The sequence below is a fragment of the Apteryx rowi genome, unplaced genomic scaffold, assembly GCF_003343035.1.
Source record: "Apteryx rowi isolate R43461 unplaced genomic scaffold, aptRow1 scaffold_68, whole genome shotgun sequence".
Lineage (NCBI taxonomy): Eukaryota > Metazoa > Chordata > Aves > Apterygiformes > Apterygidae > Apteryx > Apteryx rowi.
In genome coordinates, this window is record NW_020450960.1 from 1,334,014 (window position 1) to 1,347,690 (window position 13,677).

Below are 13,677 nucleotides of genomic sequence, written 5' to 3' on the forward strand. Positions count from 1 at the left end.
GGGGGGGTCTGCCCCAGCCCAGGCGCATGCCACGGCCCCGCTGCCTCTGTGCACGGGGAGGACCGGACTGTCCAGGGACGGTTCTGCTGATGTGTCACATTTTCTGCATTTCTTTCCTCATTCCTCCCTCCGTGGAGACATTTCTGGGAAAAGCGCTCTTCCCCGTGCCAGGGCCGCGGATGCTGCATCACCTCCGGCCCTGCCCCGCTGCCCGGGGCCGGGGGGGCTCTGTGCACTGCAGGGGGGGGCCGGGGGGGCCCGGGGGGGGCCCGGCAGCGCCGGTGCCCTTTGCACCACTGCACGGCCCTTGTCCCCGCGCGGCGGCCAGCTGCCCCAGGCACCATGTGCAAACAGCGGGGGCCGGGAGCAGGCGCCGTGCCCACGGCCGGGGCCGGAGCGGAAAGCTGGGCCGGTTGCAGCGGCTCCACTCGGCGCCGTGTCCCGCGGGAAGGGACATATCCTTCCTGGCCTGCAGGAAGGACAGCGGGGCTGGCCGCCGCGCTCAGCCCCACGGCCCCTCGTGTCGTCCCGTCCTCCCCCCGCAGATGCAGCGTGCCCGGTGCCCGCGGCGGCCCTGAGCGCCACCGGAGCAGGATGGAGCCCCGTCAGCGGGCGATGGAGCTGCTGAGCAACAGCATGGCTGCGTACGCCCACATCCGAGGTGAGGCGGCGGCGGCGGCTGGGGGGGCGGCGGGCAGCCCGGGACCCCGCGGCGGGCACCGGCCGGACCCTCAGCCCCTTCCCTGTGCTCGCAGCGCACCCCGAGAGCTTCGGGCTCTACTTCGTGCTGGGCGTCTGCGGCGGGCTGGTGCTGACCCTGTGCCTGCTGGTGCTGCGCCTCTCCTGCCGGCCCCGCGCCCGCCGCCCGCCGCCCCGGCCCCGCGGCGGCGACGATGATGATGAGGACGATGAGGATGATGATGACGACGACGAAGAGGAGGACACCGTCGACCGGGCCGCCTCCGAGTCGCTGCTGCCGGCCACGGAGCTGCCACCGGAGAGCCCTGGTGCTGGGGACGGGCCGCTGGCCGTCAACGTCTTCGCCTCGGCCGAGGAGCTGGAGCGGGCGCAGCGGCTGGAGGAGCGCGAGCGCATCCTCCGCGAGATCTGGCGCAACGGGCAGCCCGACCTGCTGGGCACCGGGCGCCTGCACTGCTTCTGAGCCGCCCCGCTGCTGCCGCCACCGCGCACGCTGAGCCATCGGTACGACCGCCGCGCCGCCCGCCGCGGGTCCTGCCCCGAAACATGGTGCTTTTACAAACTCTGCGGTGCCGTCGAGGGCTGCGGGGGCTCCGCGATGCCCTGGTGCGGGATCCGGCCGGACCCTGCGGACACGTTCCCAGGCCGCTTCCCTCCCCGGCGAGCCCCCGCGTTCCCGCTAAAATTAGCCCTTTCCGGCACCGCCCGGCCCCTGACCTGGCGCCGGCTTGGGGGGGGGGGGGGGCAGCTCTTTCCCAGCGGAATGGCGCTGTGCCGGCGCTGCCGGGCCGGGGGCGCAGGACCCGCTCCCACAGCCCCCCAGCCCCCGGCCCCCGGCAGCCCTGCAGAAATAGCTCCTTCCCAGGCCAGTCCCCCGCGCCTCCAGCCCTAACAGGATCCAGATGTTTTCCAGATGTTCTCCCAGCCCCACGCCGATGGCGGGACGCCAGAATGTGCCGGGGCCCGTGTCAGCGCTGGGGAAGGGGGGGGGGGGGGGGGGGCGGAGGCGGCGGATGCGGGGCCCTGCCCCGGCTCTGCTGTGGGGCCCCAGCTCCGCACCCGGGACGCGGCCGGAGCCGCCGGACGCCCACGCTGTGGGGCGGCCCTGCCCTGACTCCGGCATGTCCCGCTCCCAGTGGCAGGGCCGGGGGGGCTCCCGCGCTCCCCAGCAGCACCCGTGCAGGGCTCCGTACCCAAAATACTTTATTTTACATGATATTTATAATAAACAGGGGTTGCCAGCCATCCTCGGGGCGATGCAGATGTGGTGCTGGGGAGGGTGGCGGCACCGCCGCCAACGCCGCGCGGCTCTAGCAGGGCAGCGCCGACTTTACCCGCTCGATCTCCGCCTGCAGCGCCTGGCGCTTGGCCCGCTCCTGGCACAGCTCCAGCCTCATGTCCTCCAGGTCCCGCCTGCAAAGCACCGCGCCGGGCAGCCGCGGCCACGGCAGGAGCGAGGCAGCTCCCTCCCGGCGCCCGGCACTGGGAYGGCTCCGGGCTGGGACCCCGCTCCCCATCCCCGCTCCCCACTCACAGGTGCTGGGATCGCATCAGGTCCACCAGGATGTGCAGGGAGCGCACCTCCGCCTTCAGGTCCTCCAGCGCCTGCCGCTCATCCGGCAGCTCCCGGCCCCGCGGCGGGACGGGCGCCTCCGTGCCCGGYGCCGCCGCGGGGAGATGGGAGTGGGGCGGCATCCCGCCGGGCGGCCGCTCCTCCTCGCCATCGCGCGGCTGCAGCACCCAGAGCCGCTGGTCCTGCCGGGCCGCCAGGCGTCAGCGCGGGATCCCTGCTGGACCCGACCCRAATCCCGGGAAACCCCGCACGACCCAGGTGGGCGCCAATGCCGGCGCTGTGCCTGGTGCATCCGCGCGGCCGCACTCACCACCGGGAGGCTGGGCAGCCGCTTGCCCGGCACCCTGGGGCGCCCGGCGGTCGGGTGGCTCAGCGGGGCCGTGCAGACCTGCAGGGCGCCGAAGCCGTCGGCGTCTGCAAAAAAAGGCAGCGTTGGCAGCGGCACRAGCGGCGACCGCGCCGGTGCCGCATCCAGCCCCGCCGGGCCCCACCTGGGTCGCTGGCCTTGCTCCGCTCGCCGTTGGGGACGCAGGGCCTGGGGACAGCGGAGAGGGGTGAAAGCCGGGTGCCGCTGTGTGCCGGGGGCTGAGCACGGCGCCGTCGCGCAGCCCCGGCACAGGGTGGCCGCGTGCCGCAGCTGCACCGCGTCCGGCCATGCCTCTTACTTGCCGGGGGCCGGCTTGGTTTTGGCCGGGACGGGGGGCGCCGGAGCCGGTCTCTTGGCGGCGGGGAGCTTGGCGGGCTCCATCCTGGCGGGGGGCTCTGGGGGGAGGCGGGGGTGAGCCGGGGCCCGGACGGGCAGAGCTGCTGCCGGAGGCGCCGCCGGGGCGCGAGGCCGCGCGCTGCCGGGGCAGGAAGCGCTTCCTGCCGAGGAAACCCGCGCGGCACGGCCCGGCGCGGCACGGCACCGGCATCGGCATGGCGGGACCTGCCCCCCCCCCCCGGCAGGATCCGGCCCCGCGCGGGGGACCCCCGGCCCCGGCACTCACCCGCGGGCTCCCCCTCCTCGCCGGGCTCGTCCTGCGCTGCCTTCGAGGCTGCGGTGGGAGCAGAGCGGGCGGTGGGGCGCCGGGGACGGTCCCGCCGCCCTCCCCTCTCCCCGGCACCTGYGGCCGCCGCGGGCAGCTCCGTCCTCACCGGGAGCGGCTCCCTGGGACCTTGCCACTGCCGCCGGCACCGTCCCCGGCTCCGCGGCCTCGCGGGCGCTCCACCTGCCCCAGACTCATCCTCGCTGCAGCCGCTGGGCCGGGCACGAGGGCGCGGAGCTGCTCCCCAGCCCGGTGCAGCACCGTGCCCGGCACCGGCGGCACCCCTGGGACCCCTTTCCCCGCTCCGCAGCTCCCCGGCAGCCTCCAGAGCAGCCCGGCCCTGCGGCATGGCCCCGGGGCGCAGCGCGGCCCTGTGCCGTGCTGGGATGCGCCGGGATGCTCCGGGATGCCCCAGCCCCGGATGCGGGTCCCCCAGCGCCCGCTGCCCCCGTCCTACCTGCCACGCGGTGCCGGCGTCAGCCGCCCCGGGCGCYGCAGCCCCGCGCCCGGCACGTGACGTGGGAGGAAACCGGCTCCTCGCGGGGAAGGAAGTCAGCGCACGGAGCGCCGCGGCCTGGGCCCACGTTGCGGCCCCCGCGCCCCACGCGGCTCCCCCTGCCCCGCGCCGGGGACAGCCCCCCACTCACCTCGCTCCACGTCCCGGGACGGTGCCGCCGGCTGCAGCTGTGGGACAGCGAGGGTGAGGACGGGGACCCCATGCGCCTCCCGCGCCAGCGCTGCACCCCGGCACCTCCCGGCACGGCCCCGGCGACGCAGGACTTGGGCCCCGCGGAGCCTGCCGGGGTGCAGGGTCCGGCCGTACCGGCCCGCGGGAGCAGGGTGGTTCATGCTGCCGGCCACGCGCATCCTGGTGCTTCACGCCACTCACCGCGGGCACCAGCGGCGGCAGGAGCTCCACGAAGTTTTTGGGGAAGAGGCCTCTCCGGCGGCGGCACTGCCCTTCCCACCAGCCCTCGTCCTCCGTCCGCTGCAAGGCAGGGAGCGCTCGGGGCCGCCCAGCTCGGGGTGCGCGGCCAGGGCGCCGGTGCAGGGTGCACGGCGCAGGGTGCATGGTGCACAGTGCAGGGTGCATAGCGTGGGGTGCATGGCACGGTGTGCATGGTGCAGGGTGCATGGCGCAGGGTGCACGGCGCAGGGTGCATAGCGTGGGGTGCATGGCACGGTGTGCATGGTGCAGGGTGCATGGCGCAGGGTGCATAGCACGGGGTGCAGGGTGCATGGTGCAGGGTGTGGTGTGCATGGCGCAGGGTGCAGGGTGCACGACGCAGGGTGCATAGCACGGGGTGCAGGGTGCACGGTGCGGGGCCCAGGGCACGGGCCAGCCCCGTGTGGCCTCACCATGCAGAGGACCTGGACGACATCTCCCTTCCGCAGCCGCAGCTCGTCAGGCAGCGCCGGTGCATAGTCGAACAGGGCCCGGCAGAGCTGGGGCTCCCGGTCTGCACGGTGAGGAAGGGACAGGGCTGGTGGGGACGCGGCTGGCCGAGGAGGGGCAGCCGCTGCCCCCAGCACCCCCACTGCACGCAGCCCCTGCCCCTCGCCGCCCTCAGCCACGGCCCGCAGTGCACGGGGACACTCACACGACTCGGGGGGCACAACGGGTGCGGGGAGCGGGGCCGGCGGCCGCGGCTCTGCCTGCAAGAAGAGACCCGTTGGCATGGGGGGCACGAGGGTCCCCAGCTCCTGCCTGCACCCGCAGGCTCGCAGATCCCCTGCCCCGAACCGCCTCCAGCGCAGGGCTCCGGCACCCACCTTTGCCTCCGGCACCGGCAAGGGCTTGGGCATCTGCTCCCAGCACTGCGTCTTGGCCTCGCTGTCCAGCGGGCGTCCGGCCACGGCACCTCTGCAAGAGACGGGGTGGCTCCCCGCCGCGGCCGGGCCCCGGCACCGGGCACCCGCAGCCGAGCGGCACCCGCAGGCACCGGTGCCCCAGCGGGACGCCCTCGCCCTCCGCTCACCCCCCGGGCCGCGGCACAGCCCGGGACCACCGCCGCCCCAGGAGCGCGTGCTGCCCCGCGCGGGGCTGCCCCTGGGGAAGGGCGCCGGCAGGCACAGTGACGCCGCCGCGGGCTAGTGCCTGGGAGCAGGAAGCGGCCGGGCTCGCAGCGGGGCTGGGAGGTGGCCGGGGATATTTCATTTCCTCGTCAGAGTCCGGATGAGACGGCGGGTTTGCAGCACGGCCGTGGCAGGGCGCCGTGGGGCCGGGGAGGGAGGAGGGGACCCACAGAGCCGCCCCGCCGCAGCCCAAGCTGCGGGGCCAGGAGGCGAGGGGGCCGCCGCAGCAGCCCCCGCGGCTCTGCCCGCTGCAGTGGGGCCCGAGCAGGACGGAGGGGACCGCGGTGCTACCCGCTCTGCCGCTGGGGACGAGCCCGAAGCAGGCAAGGTGGTTTTGCGGTCGGCGGCTGCAGGCCGGAGCCCGCGGGGTGCAGCGAGCGTGCAGTGGCCGCAGCGAAGGAAGTCACGAAACCGCCACGCGGAAACGGTTAGGGGAAGGGGAAGGGACTGAGAGCGGCGGGGTGACAAAACAGCCAGGCCGCCCTGGCCTCAGCGCTGCTGGGGAAACCGAGGCAGCCAGCAGTTAAGTTTTAGGCTCCAGGAAGGCAGGAGTGACCAGCCACACTGGATGCCCCCAGAAGGCTTCAAATACAGCAAAACCCCCACGTGCTGCCCCCATCCCATGAGGAGCCACTTAGGCAACCGCCTGGGCTGAGCCGCCCCAGCACAGGGCGCAGCGGGGCGACAGGAGACCGTCCCAGCCCCAGGGAGGGCCAGGGCATCGGGCTACTGAGGCACCAAATCCCCCYGGGCGCCCTTTGCATCCCCCTCTGGCTCTGGCACTAAGGGCAGAGAAGGTGGGCTGGGGGGAGCCGAGGTGTGTGCGTGCGTAGGACTGCAGCAGCTAAGCTAACAGCGAAATTGGGAAGGGAACAGCCCACGGTGCAGTGTAGGCTGCAGTTCTGGCTTCTGACAAAAGACCTGCACCGGGTAGCTGCAGGATTACAGGGGAAGAAGGGGGACAGGGGATGCATCGCTGCGTGCCCGCTGCTGCCTGCCTGCAGCCTTCAGTACATAGGGGAAGCGAAAGCTAAACCACAAAGGGTCCGAAACCCACAAAACACAAGCCGACAGGGTTCATAGGGCCACACTGCTGCAGGTCCTTCGGAGAACGCAAGTGCCCGAAAAGGGTTATTAGTGATATAAGGGGCATCTCTCGCACCTTCATATTCAGCAAGTGGGCCTGGTCACTATGAATGTCTTTAAATTAAATCCCTTTGACCTGGTAATATTAAACCTAGGTAAAAGGAAGGAGGTGGCTGCTGCTGTTTGTGCAACTGGCCCAAGGATGTCTCATGTCAGGTGGTAATTCTGTGTTAGCAATGGAGCTTTATGTATATTGTAGACTAAAAAGTGTTCCTTCCTTGGGTTTACTAATTTGAGCTGAGGGAACAGTGTCTCAACTTGGCTCAAGGGCTCAAATTCAAAGGGGAAGGGAAATATGAACCGTTAACCCACACTGCTGCCTCCACTGCTATTAGCTAACACTATTAACTAACACAAAGTTAAGCGTGCTTTTTTGCAGTGTAGACAGATCCCTAAATCAAGCACAAGCTCTGCTGCTGGACACACCTAGTATCACACTTGTAAATCTCAAGCAGCAAGGAGCTAAGCGAGCGCTAACCTTCCTGTGAAGTGGTGGCAATGGAAAAACAGTGGCTGACAGACTGACACCAGCAAATGCAACGACCAGGCCACTCGGCTACAGTCGACAAGCATTCAGGTTTAGTGGTGGCATACAAGGGGCTGCCTGGAGCCTTGATCTTCAGGGAGGAGTTCAGTTTTAGGGGATGCATGCAGCTGTTCTTCCTATTCCTAAGCCACAAGTGTGATATGCAATCCCTACTTCAAGAAGGGGTGGGGAATCTGGCCCAGGGCTGTATCRTTCCCTCCCTTCCCCCAGGCAATTACTGTTAACAAAGGGGTTTAAAAGGTCTCTTAAATGCTTAGAAAACAAGATTCCTCTCCTCATCCTTAGAGGATACTGGGATTTACCCTAACTGTTGCCAGTCAAGTAAGCTGCAAGGCTCCGCTTCACTGCTCCCAAGAGACAACTAACAATGATTCAGGTAAAAAAAAGTTTAGCTTTAATTAGTCACTAACTTAGAAAGCAGGTATGCTAATGATAAAAAACAAAAAAAMCCCACATAGTGCCTGGTTCTTGCATCTACCAGTAACACACTACTGATACCAGCTAAGGGATAAAAACTGCATCCTTTCAGTTATCACACCTAAACACCTCCTGAAAGAGTAATTGCAGGTAGCCTGTTACTACACTTCCTTATTTGTGTTGCAATGCCAGTTTTTCTACTTGCTTCAAAGTGCAATATTCCATACCTGGAGAGCCATACAAAATAGCAGCATCTCGATCATTTCACCAGGAGGGTAACTGCTTGCAATTGCTGCACTTTAACAGCGGAGACAACCCCGCAGACACCATTTTGAGCTTCCTCTTTCATCGCTGTCACCTAGTCCAGTTCTCTTTCAGGACCATCGTGTTTTAAAGTTTCCCTTCACAGCAGCTCTTCTGCAATTCCACACTGGTGCTGACTACAGATGTTTGTTCCTTTTGGCTTCACCAATTAATTCAGAAGGCAAATGTCTGGTGACAGAAGCAGCCCCAGACTCAGAACACAAAACAAAGCAGAATTAGACCTACTACTTATTTTATTGTATTTTATTTGCATAAAACAAACTTCAGGGGGTTGCTAAACAGGAACTGTTCAAGTCAAAACAAACCAAACTCTAGTTGGTGTGTGGGGGGGAACAGCACAGCAATCCTGGGGAAGGGAAGGCAAAGATGTAGGGGACAGGGAGAGCGGTGTCCTTACAACACRTGCACACTCAGCATTGGTGCATGAACATGCCTCTCCTCCTAAGAAGGCTCACTGATTCAGCCAAAGAACTATTTGCAAACTTCTTCAGAATATTTTTTAAGTAGAAGATAAAAAGAAATACACTGTAACTGCCATCCTTAACCATCACAGGAAGGATTTGCCTTTTGTTTTATAAAAAGATTAATAAAAAATATTGAAAAATTCTCATCTCCTTTTAAATTTTTAACCTAGTAGAATTCTGAAGTTTCTTAGAAAACTATGTTACCTTGGAAAGAGCACTCAAGTTCACAACCAGCTGCAAAGAGGATACACAAAATGCCTACAAGCAGTTTGGGACTCCAGCACACACCAGGCCTAACAGTGTACACACTAAACAGTGGTGGAGAGTAGGGTGTAATTTTTTTTTAAACCATGCTAATTTTGTTAACTTTCAACATAAAAGAAAAACAATGTTTTTTAAAAGGCCCTAAACTCAACTGTTACATTTAAAAAAAAGTTAAAAAAAAATCATAGCAGTTTGGTCCCAACAAGTTAACATTTAGATGTTTATTCACATGCTTCATTGTTTTCTTATTTATAAGAACCAAAAATAGTTTCCAAAATTATCATTTAATTGATGTTACTACATACGTAAAGGCCTAAAATAAGTAGAGTATGAATTTAAAAAATTGAATACACAATAGGGGAGAAAAATTTAAACTGGTGAGTTAATCCCRACCTCTACTATTTCAAATTATAAAAAGAGAAACAAATGTCAAGACTACTGGGTTAAGATGGGCACAAACTGAAATCCACATTGTCTTCAAAGCCTGTTACCAAAAAAAAATAACYGACCATCCAATAAGGTCACAGACAAGAGAAAACCCAGGATCTCACCCAGTACTTGACCTTATTCAGTCCAGAAGGTAAGTCTTTGGGAAGGTATACTCCATGAGTGGATCCAAGCATAAATGATTTGATCAGTTCTAGTCCACACTTAGGGAGGCTGAGCTCTGAAAATGCAGTTAACTTCGGGATTGTTTCAAAGCTCCTCTCTGGGGCTCTGTTCAGCACTTCAGTGTCACCCTGACAGTCTCCAGCACTGGTGTGCTGAACCCCCTCACCCCTGCCAGGGCTCTCTGGAAACATGCAGACACTGAGGCTATTCAGCAGCTGACTGTAAGTTGTCCTTTTCCTCTCTGTTTTCTGTTCCACTTTCGTCATCTTCAATTTCTCCTTCTTCCCCACTGAATTTGTCATGGGCCCACTTGGGGCTGGTGCTTGATTTTCTGAACATGAAGCGACCTCTTCCTCTAGGGAAAGCTCCCCGACCACGACCTCTGTTCACCCACTTTTCAGCACCTTCGCCCTCTCGGTCATCATGCTGCACAGGAAGAAGCCAATGCCATCAGATGAAACAGACTGACTGCTCTCAACATAACAGGAGCAGGAAAACTCTAGTTTATTATATGCCTCCCTGCAGATCCCCATATTTATGCCACAATGAATAGTGCCATCTAAACAGAAGAACTGGCATGCTTTGGAGAAAAAAACGAGCTGGATGGAAACAGGAGTGAACAATGGCTACACAGGCTTTCTTTTTGTGCAAGCCCATCTGTCCTTTTCTGACAGGAAGCTCTATGTAATAGCTAGGGGTGGGCAGGGGACAGATATCTAGGCCTGGAGTGCCACTGGTTGGTTCTGCAGCGCCACAGTTTATATATTCTACGCATTTCTCCTTTACTTTCTTCCCAATCAAACCACTTGGTGGCTTCAGTCATTATTGCCGGGTACTCAGGGATTTCAGTAACACACACAACTTTCAGGAATGCTTTATATGAGGTAAGGCAGATACAACCTGGTAACAAGTTGGACCATGCTGCTGACCTCAAATGGATCCATTTTTACATGTAAAGTGGCAGAGTAGAGACTGGACACCAAAAGCAAATTACAATTTTGCTTTTAACAAGATCAGGGCACAGGGAAAATTCAAGCTTTCTTGTTTGAGGTGCAAGACTGAAATACTGCATTATTTAATGAGAAGATTAGGGATCTCAGGCACTCCAAATCAGGAGGAGAAAGTGACTTAGTGCCTACATTTTAAACTACCCTTTCTTCAAAGAACAGTCATTCAGACTGGACTCTTCTGGACTAATGCATATTAGTATGGAAGGCTGCTACCACAAGAAATAGAAGGGAACAGTACTAACCCATTCAGGAAGCGGACTCTTTATGGGGATAGAAGAATCCAGAAATGTAGGCCATCTGCACCACAGACTAACAGATTTAAGCTGTTTTTCACACTACTGTGAAACATGTGGTCTTTAATTGGCCTTTAGGATTTTACTTAATGGAAAACTATTCTACAATGAACAGAAATAAATTCTTTTTAACTGTGAGTCAGAAACTTCTGAGGAAGTGTCATGTGAGGCCTTAAACTCCTGGATTAATTTAATGATAGCTTGTGCTTTCGCCTCTAAAAGATTTCAGACCAGATTCACCTAGTGTTCATCAAGTTTCAGTACTTCAGACACATACCAAGTAGTACTTCTTGCTCTTGGGTGTGTACTCTGGATCCCATTCCTCATCTCTGTTTCGCTTCTGAAAGTCATTGCTGCCACCACTGCTGCTGTTATTGTTGCCTGAAAAGTTGCCTCTGCCCCAGCCTCTCCCCCTGGCTCTGAACTGCTGCAACAATAAGAAATGGAAGAAAAAGAAAGGTTATGGTTAGGACCAGGGTGATTATGACCAGAAGAGCCATTTCAATTGCCTAACCCAAACTGACTGATGCACATTATGCCGCTCATCAGGATTGCTGAGCAGTCACTGATGTGCAAGAGCTTCCAGGCTTGATTTTGCTCAATGCATCTTGGGTTCAACTGCCCAGTCTATTCCCAGCACTGTAGTATGCTCTCCAGATCCTGCATTCGAAGTTGGGAGTAATCATATTTTGGCTCATCATCCACAAGCAGACAATGCCCTTGGGGTTTCTACTTCACAGTATGCTCTAATTGTGCAAGAGCAGTACAAAATGGCCACTTTGACCATTTTGGGAACTGATACTGGCGGCAGGGGGAGGGGGAAGAGGGGCTGACAAAAAAAAACTTACAAAGGTCCCTCTAGCTCTTCCTCTCTCATTTGGACCAGTGAATTCTTTAGTCCCAAGTCGGGACTTGTCAAAACCCGTGGTGCTTTCCTCCCTCTCCTCAGTCTCTTCAGGATATTCCTCTGCTTTGAACGAATGAGAGGACCGCGAAGACGACGAACTGGATCTGGATCTCTCACGTACCCTTCGGTGTTTCCTGTTTCAGTGACAGGAAAGGGAAGGTGAGGGGGACAAAGAAGTTAACAACTCAGCAGTGAACTACAGAACCATTTCGTTATCACTCCCCTATTGATGTAACATTTGCCTTCTACTATGAGAAAGGAAAGCCATAGTAACAGCTCAGGATCAGCTAAAACCTGCAGATCTAACAGGTCCCAAGCCCTCTTCAGCAAGACTGGAAACACAAAGGTGTTTAAACCATCTATTTTGAGATAAGCATGCTTTTCARATCAGCACTATTTCTCTTCTTGGTATCCTTTCTCCTGGAGAGGCACTGACCTACAGAGTTTTAGTCAAATGGAAAATTAAGCTAATAGCAAAGGATTAAATTAACCTTAAAGCAAAGTCACTTAAACATAGCTGTTCTCTATGACACAGTAGGAAAAAGAAGGAAAAGTAATTGACCCATCATGATACACGTAGCCTTCTCATTTACATTTAACTGTTATTCAGTGTTTCAGATAAAGGTATCAGGAATATACAACCTCCACTGGTGTAGTTATGTCAACAGGCATACAACTAGGTATATGTGACGCTGTCTCCAATCATAACAGCAGAGGCATGAAATACAAAAGAAATAGCTCTTAGTTTACTACATACTTTTTCTTTGAGCTTTTGTGAGTTTTCTCAGTTTTCTCAGCTGATCTTTCCCTTGAGTGACTTGAATCTCTTGAGTCCACCGATTCTCTTGATTTATCGCGTTTAAGATCTCTTTCCTTATGTTTTTTACGGCGTTCGATATCAAGGCGCAGGTCAACAGGGTCGTCCTTATATTTCCCTTCAGCCTACAAAAGCAGGGAAGAGGAAAGAGTTTAATACAAAGGTTTACAGTGCACCAGTTCAGCACCACTACTTTGTTACTGACTGCACAGACTTCCGGAGAGCAGTAGTTTATCTGAACACTAATCAATAATCCATTCTAAGATGTGAAATATTTCACTATCAAAATCAGTTTTTATTTCATAGACTTCAGCTTTCCTTTATATCTCAGAATTGAAGCATGAATAAAATGTCTAAAGTCCTGTGGATATTTGTTGCCGAACAGCAGCATGCTCACTATCCTGCTGACAGACACCCTCAAGCAGGGTGGAAGGAATTTTAATCACCAGGTCTGAAACAGTACATAAGGAGAAGCAAAAGCACTTGGAGATACCTAAGACAGTGATTACTGATCAAAATGGTAAGAGACAGAGGCCACAGAAATGCAGCCGTCATGTTTATTTAGAAAAATGCCAACATCTCACAGATCCTTTAATATGTCTGTCAACGAGATTTGCTCTATGGCAGACATTACCTATAGCACTTCCTCCTGCTCCATCTCCTCCCAAACTGGGAGGCACTATATGAAAGATGACAAGAAAGCATCACAGAAGGAGGTACGTAYTTCTTTCCGTACATCATCCTAGCAAGTCTACTAATGCAAGTTACCTGGTGCTTCACAAAGCAAAAAACAGCCAATTGTATGAAGACAATTGAAGAACTAGGTTTTTTTTTTCCTTCAGTTAATTAAAAATAAATCAGGTAATGCTTGCTTAGAGTTCTATTGAAATTGCTGCTTAAATACAGCTTAAAATATTTTCTTGAGAAAATGAGAACAGTTATATTACCTGCATATACTCTAAGACCAATGGTACTTAGATGAAGTTTTGCCATGACTGCACATACAAGAGTAGCAAATTCACAGTGGCTGTGGTTTTGACAAGCATTCAACTGAGTAGCAGTACTTTTGCAGGAAGGCTGCACAGTGTTGCTGGCAACAACATACAGCCTCCATGGCTGCGCTCAGTGATCGCTAATTCAGACTATTTACACAGTACTATTCTTGGGAACTGTATGACTTGCTATGCAACATACATCAGATTAATTGTCTTGAATTAAATACAAAGGATTAGTAATTCTCTAGCTATTAAATTTTTTTACTTACATGAGTTTCTAAACACTTTTTTGTTTAAATAAAAATGTCAAATAACGCAGGAGTGGGAGCAGGCGTTTTGTTTTGTTTTTTTGCTCTTCTACTTTCCCCAGGCAAAGAGCTTTAATTTCTACTCTGAGAACAAAACTGCTCCCAACACGATGGATGACAGATAAGTGACAAAATCAGCAGCAGCTCCCTTATGTGGTACAGCAAACACCTATTTGGGTTTGTGAGGGCACATCTTT

General features: G+C 56.9%; 3 protein-coding genes across 14 annotated transcripts in view; 1 reads left to right on the forward strand and 2 right to left on the reverse strand.

Moving 5' to 3' along the window:
* EVA1B (eva-1 homolog B) overlaps positions 1-1,676 on the forward strand; it is a 2,828-nt gene extending 1,152 nt beyond the window's left edge. Inside the window, exons 2-3 of one of the 2 annotated variants that reach the window (XM_026086000.1) lie at positions 546-661; positions 756-1,676. In XM_026086000.1, coding sequence (XP_025941785.1) covers positions 595-661; positions 756-1,162 — 474 coding nt within the window. In that variant the 5' untranslated portion in view covers positions 546-594 and the 3' untranslated portion in view covers positions 1,163-1,676. Of the gene's footprint in view, positions 1-281; positions 662-755 lie in introns of those variants that run through there. The other variant, XM_026085999.1, reaches the window with a different exon arrangement.
* A 56-nt stretch (positions 1,677-1,732) lies between these two features.
* SH3D21 (SH3 domain containing 21) lies at positions 1,733-7,928 on the reverse strand. 9 transcript variants are annotated; one of them, XM_026085879.1, is made up of 11 exons: positions 5,074-7,928; positions 4,902-4,956; positions 4,660-4,760; positions 4,190-4,288; positions 3,948-3,984; positions 3,262-3,483; positions 2,938-3,034; positions 2,764-2,843; positions 2,583-2,686; positions 2,234-2,454; positions 1,733-2,112 (listed from the first exon to the last, which is right to left on the reverse strand). In XM_026085879.1, exons 1-11 carry the CDS (start codon positions 5,104-5,106, stop codon positions 2,010-2,012), a joined length of 1,152 nt encoding a protein of 383 aa, XP_025941664.1. In that variant the 5' UTR covers positions 5,107-7,928; the 3' UTR covers positions 1,733-2,009. The 9 variants fall into 9 exon arrangements, with proteins under 9 accessions (XP_025941664.1, XP_025941666.1, XP_025941667.1 ...); XM_026085881.1 differs by lacking the exon at positions 4,902-4,956 and having other exon boundaries at positions 2,764-3,034; positions 3,262-3,309; positions 7,714-7,928; XM_026085882.1 differs by lacking the exon at positions 4,902-4,956 and having other exon boundaries at positions 2,764-3,034; positions 3,262-3,309.
* Positions 7,929-8,038: 110 nt separating this feature from the next.
* Positions 8,039-13,677, reverse strand: part of THRAP3 (thyroid hormone receptor associated protein 3) — a 28,380-nt gene continuing 22,741 nt past the window's right edge. For 2 of the 3 annotated variants that reach the window (XM_026085873.1, XM_026085874.1), the window contains 4 exons: positions 12,118-12,302; positions 11,302-11,494; positions 10,731-10,880; positions 8,039-9,576 (listed from right to left, as the gene is read on the reverse strand). In XM_026085873.1, coding sequence (XP_025941658.1) covers positions 9,355-9,576; positions 10,731-10,880; positions 11,302-11,494; positions 12,118-12,302 — 750 coding nt within the window. In that variant the 3' untranslated portion in view covers positions 8,039-9,354. The remainder of the gene's footprint in view (positions 9,577-10,730; positions 10,881-11,301; positions 11,495-12,117; positions 12,303-13,677) is intronic. The other variant, XM_026085875.1, reaches the window with a different exon arrangement.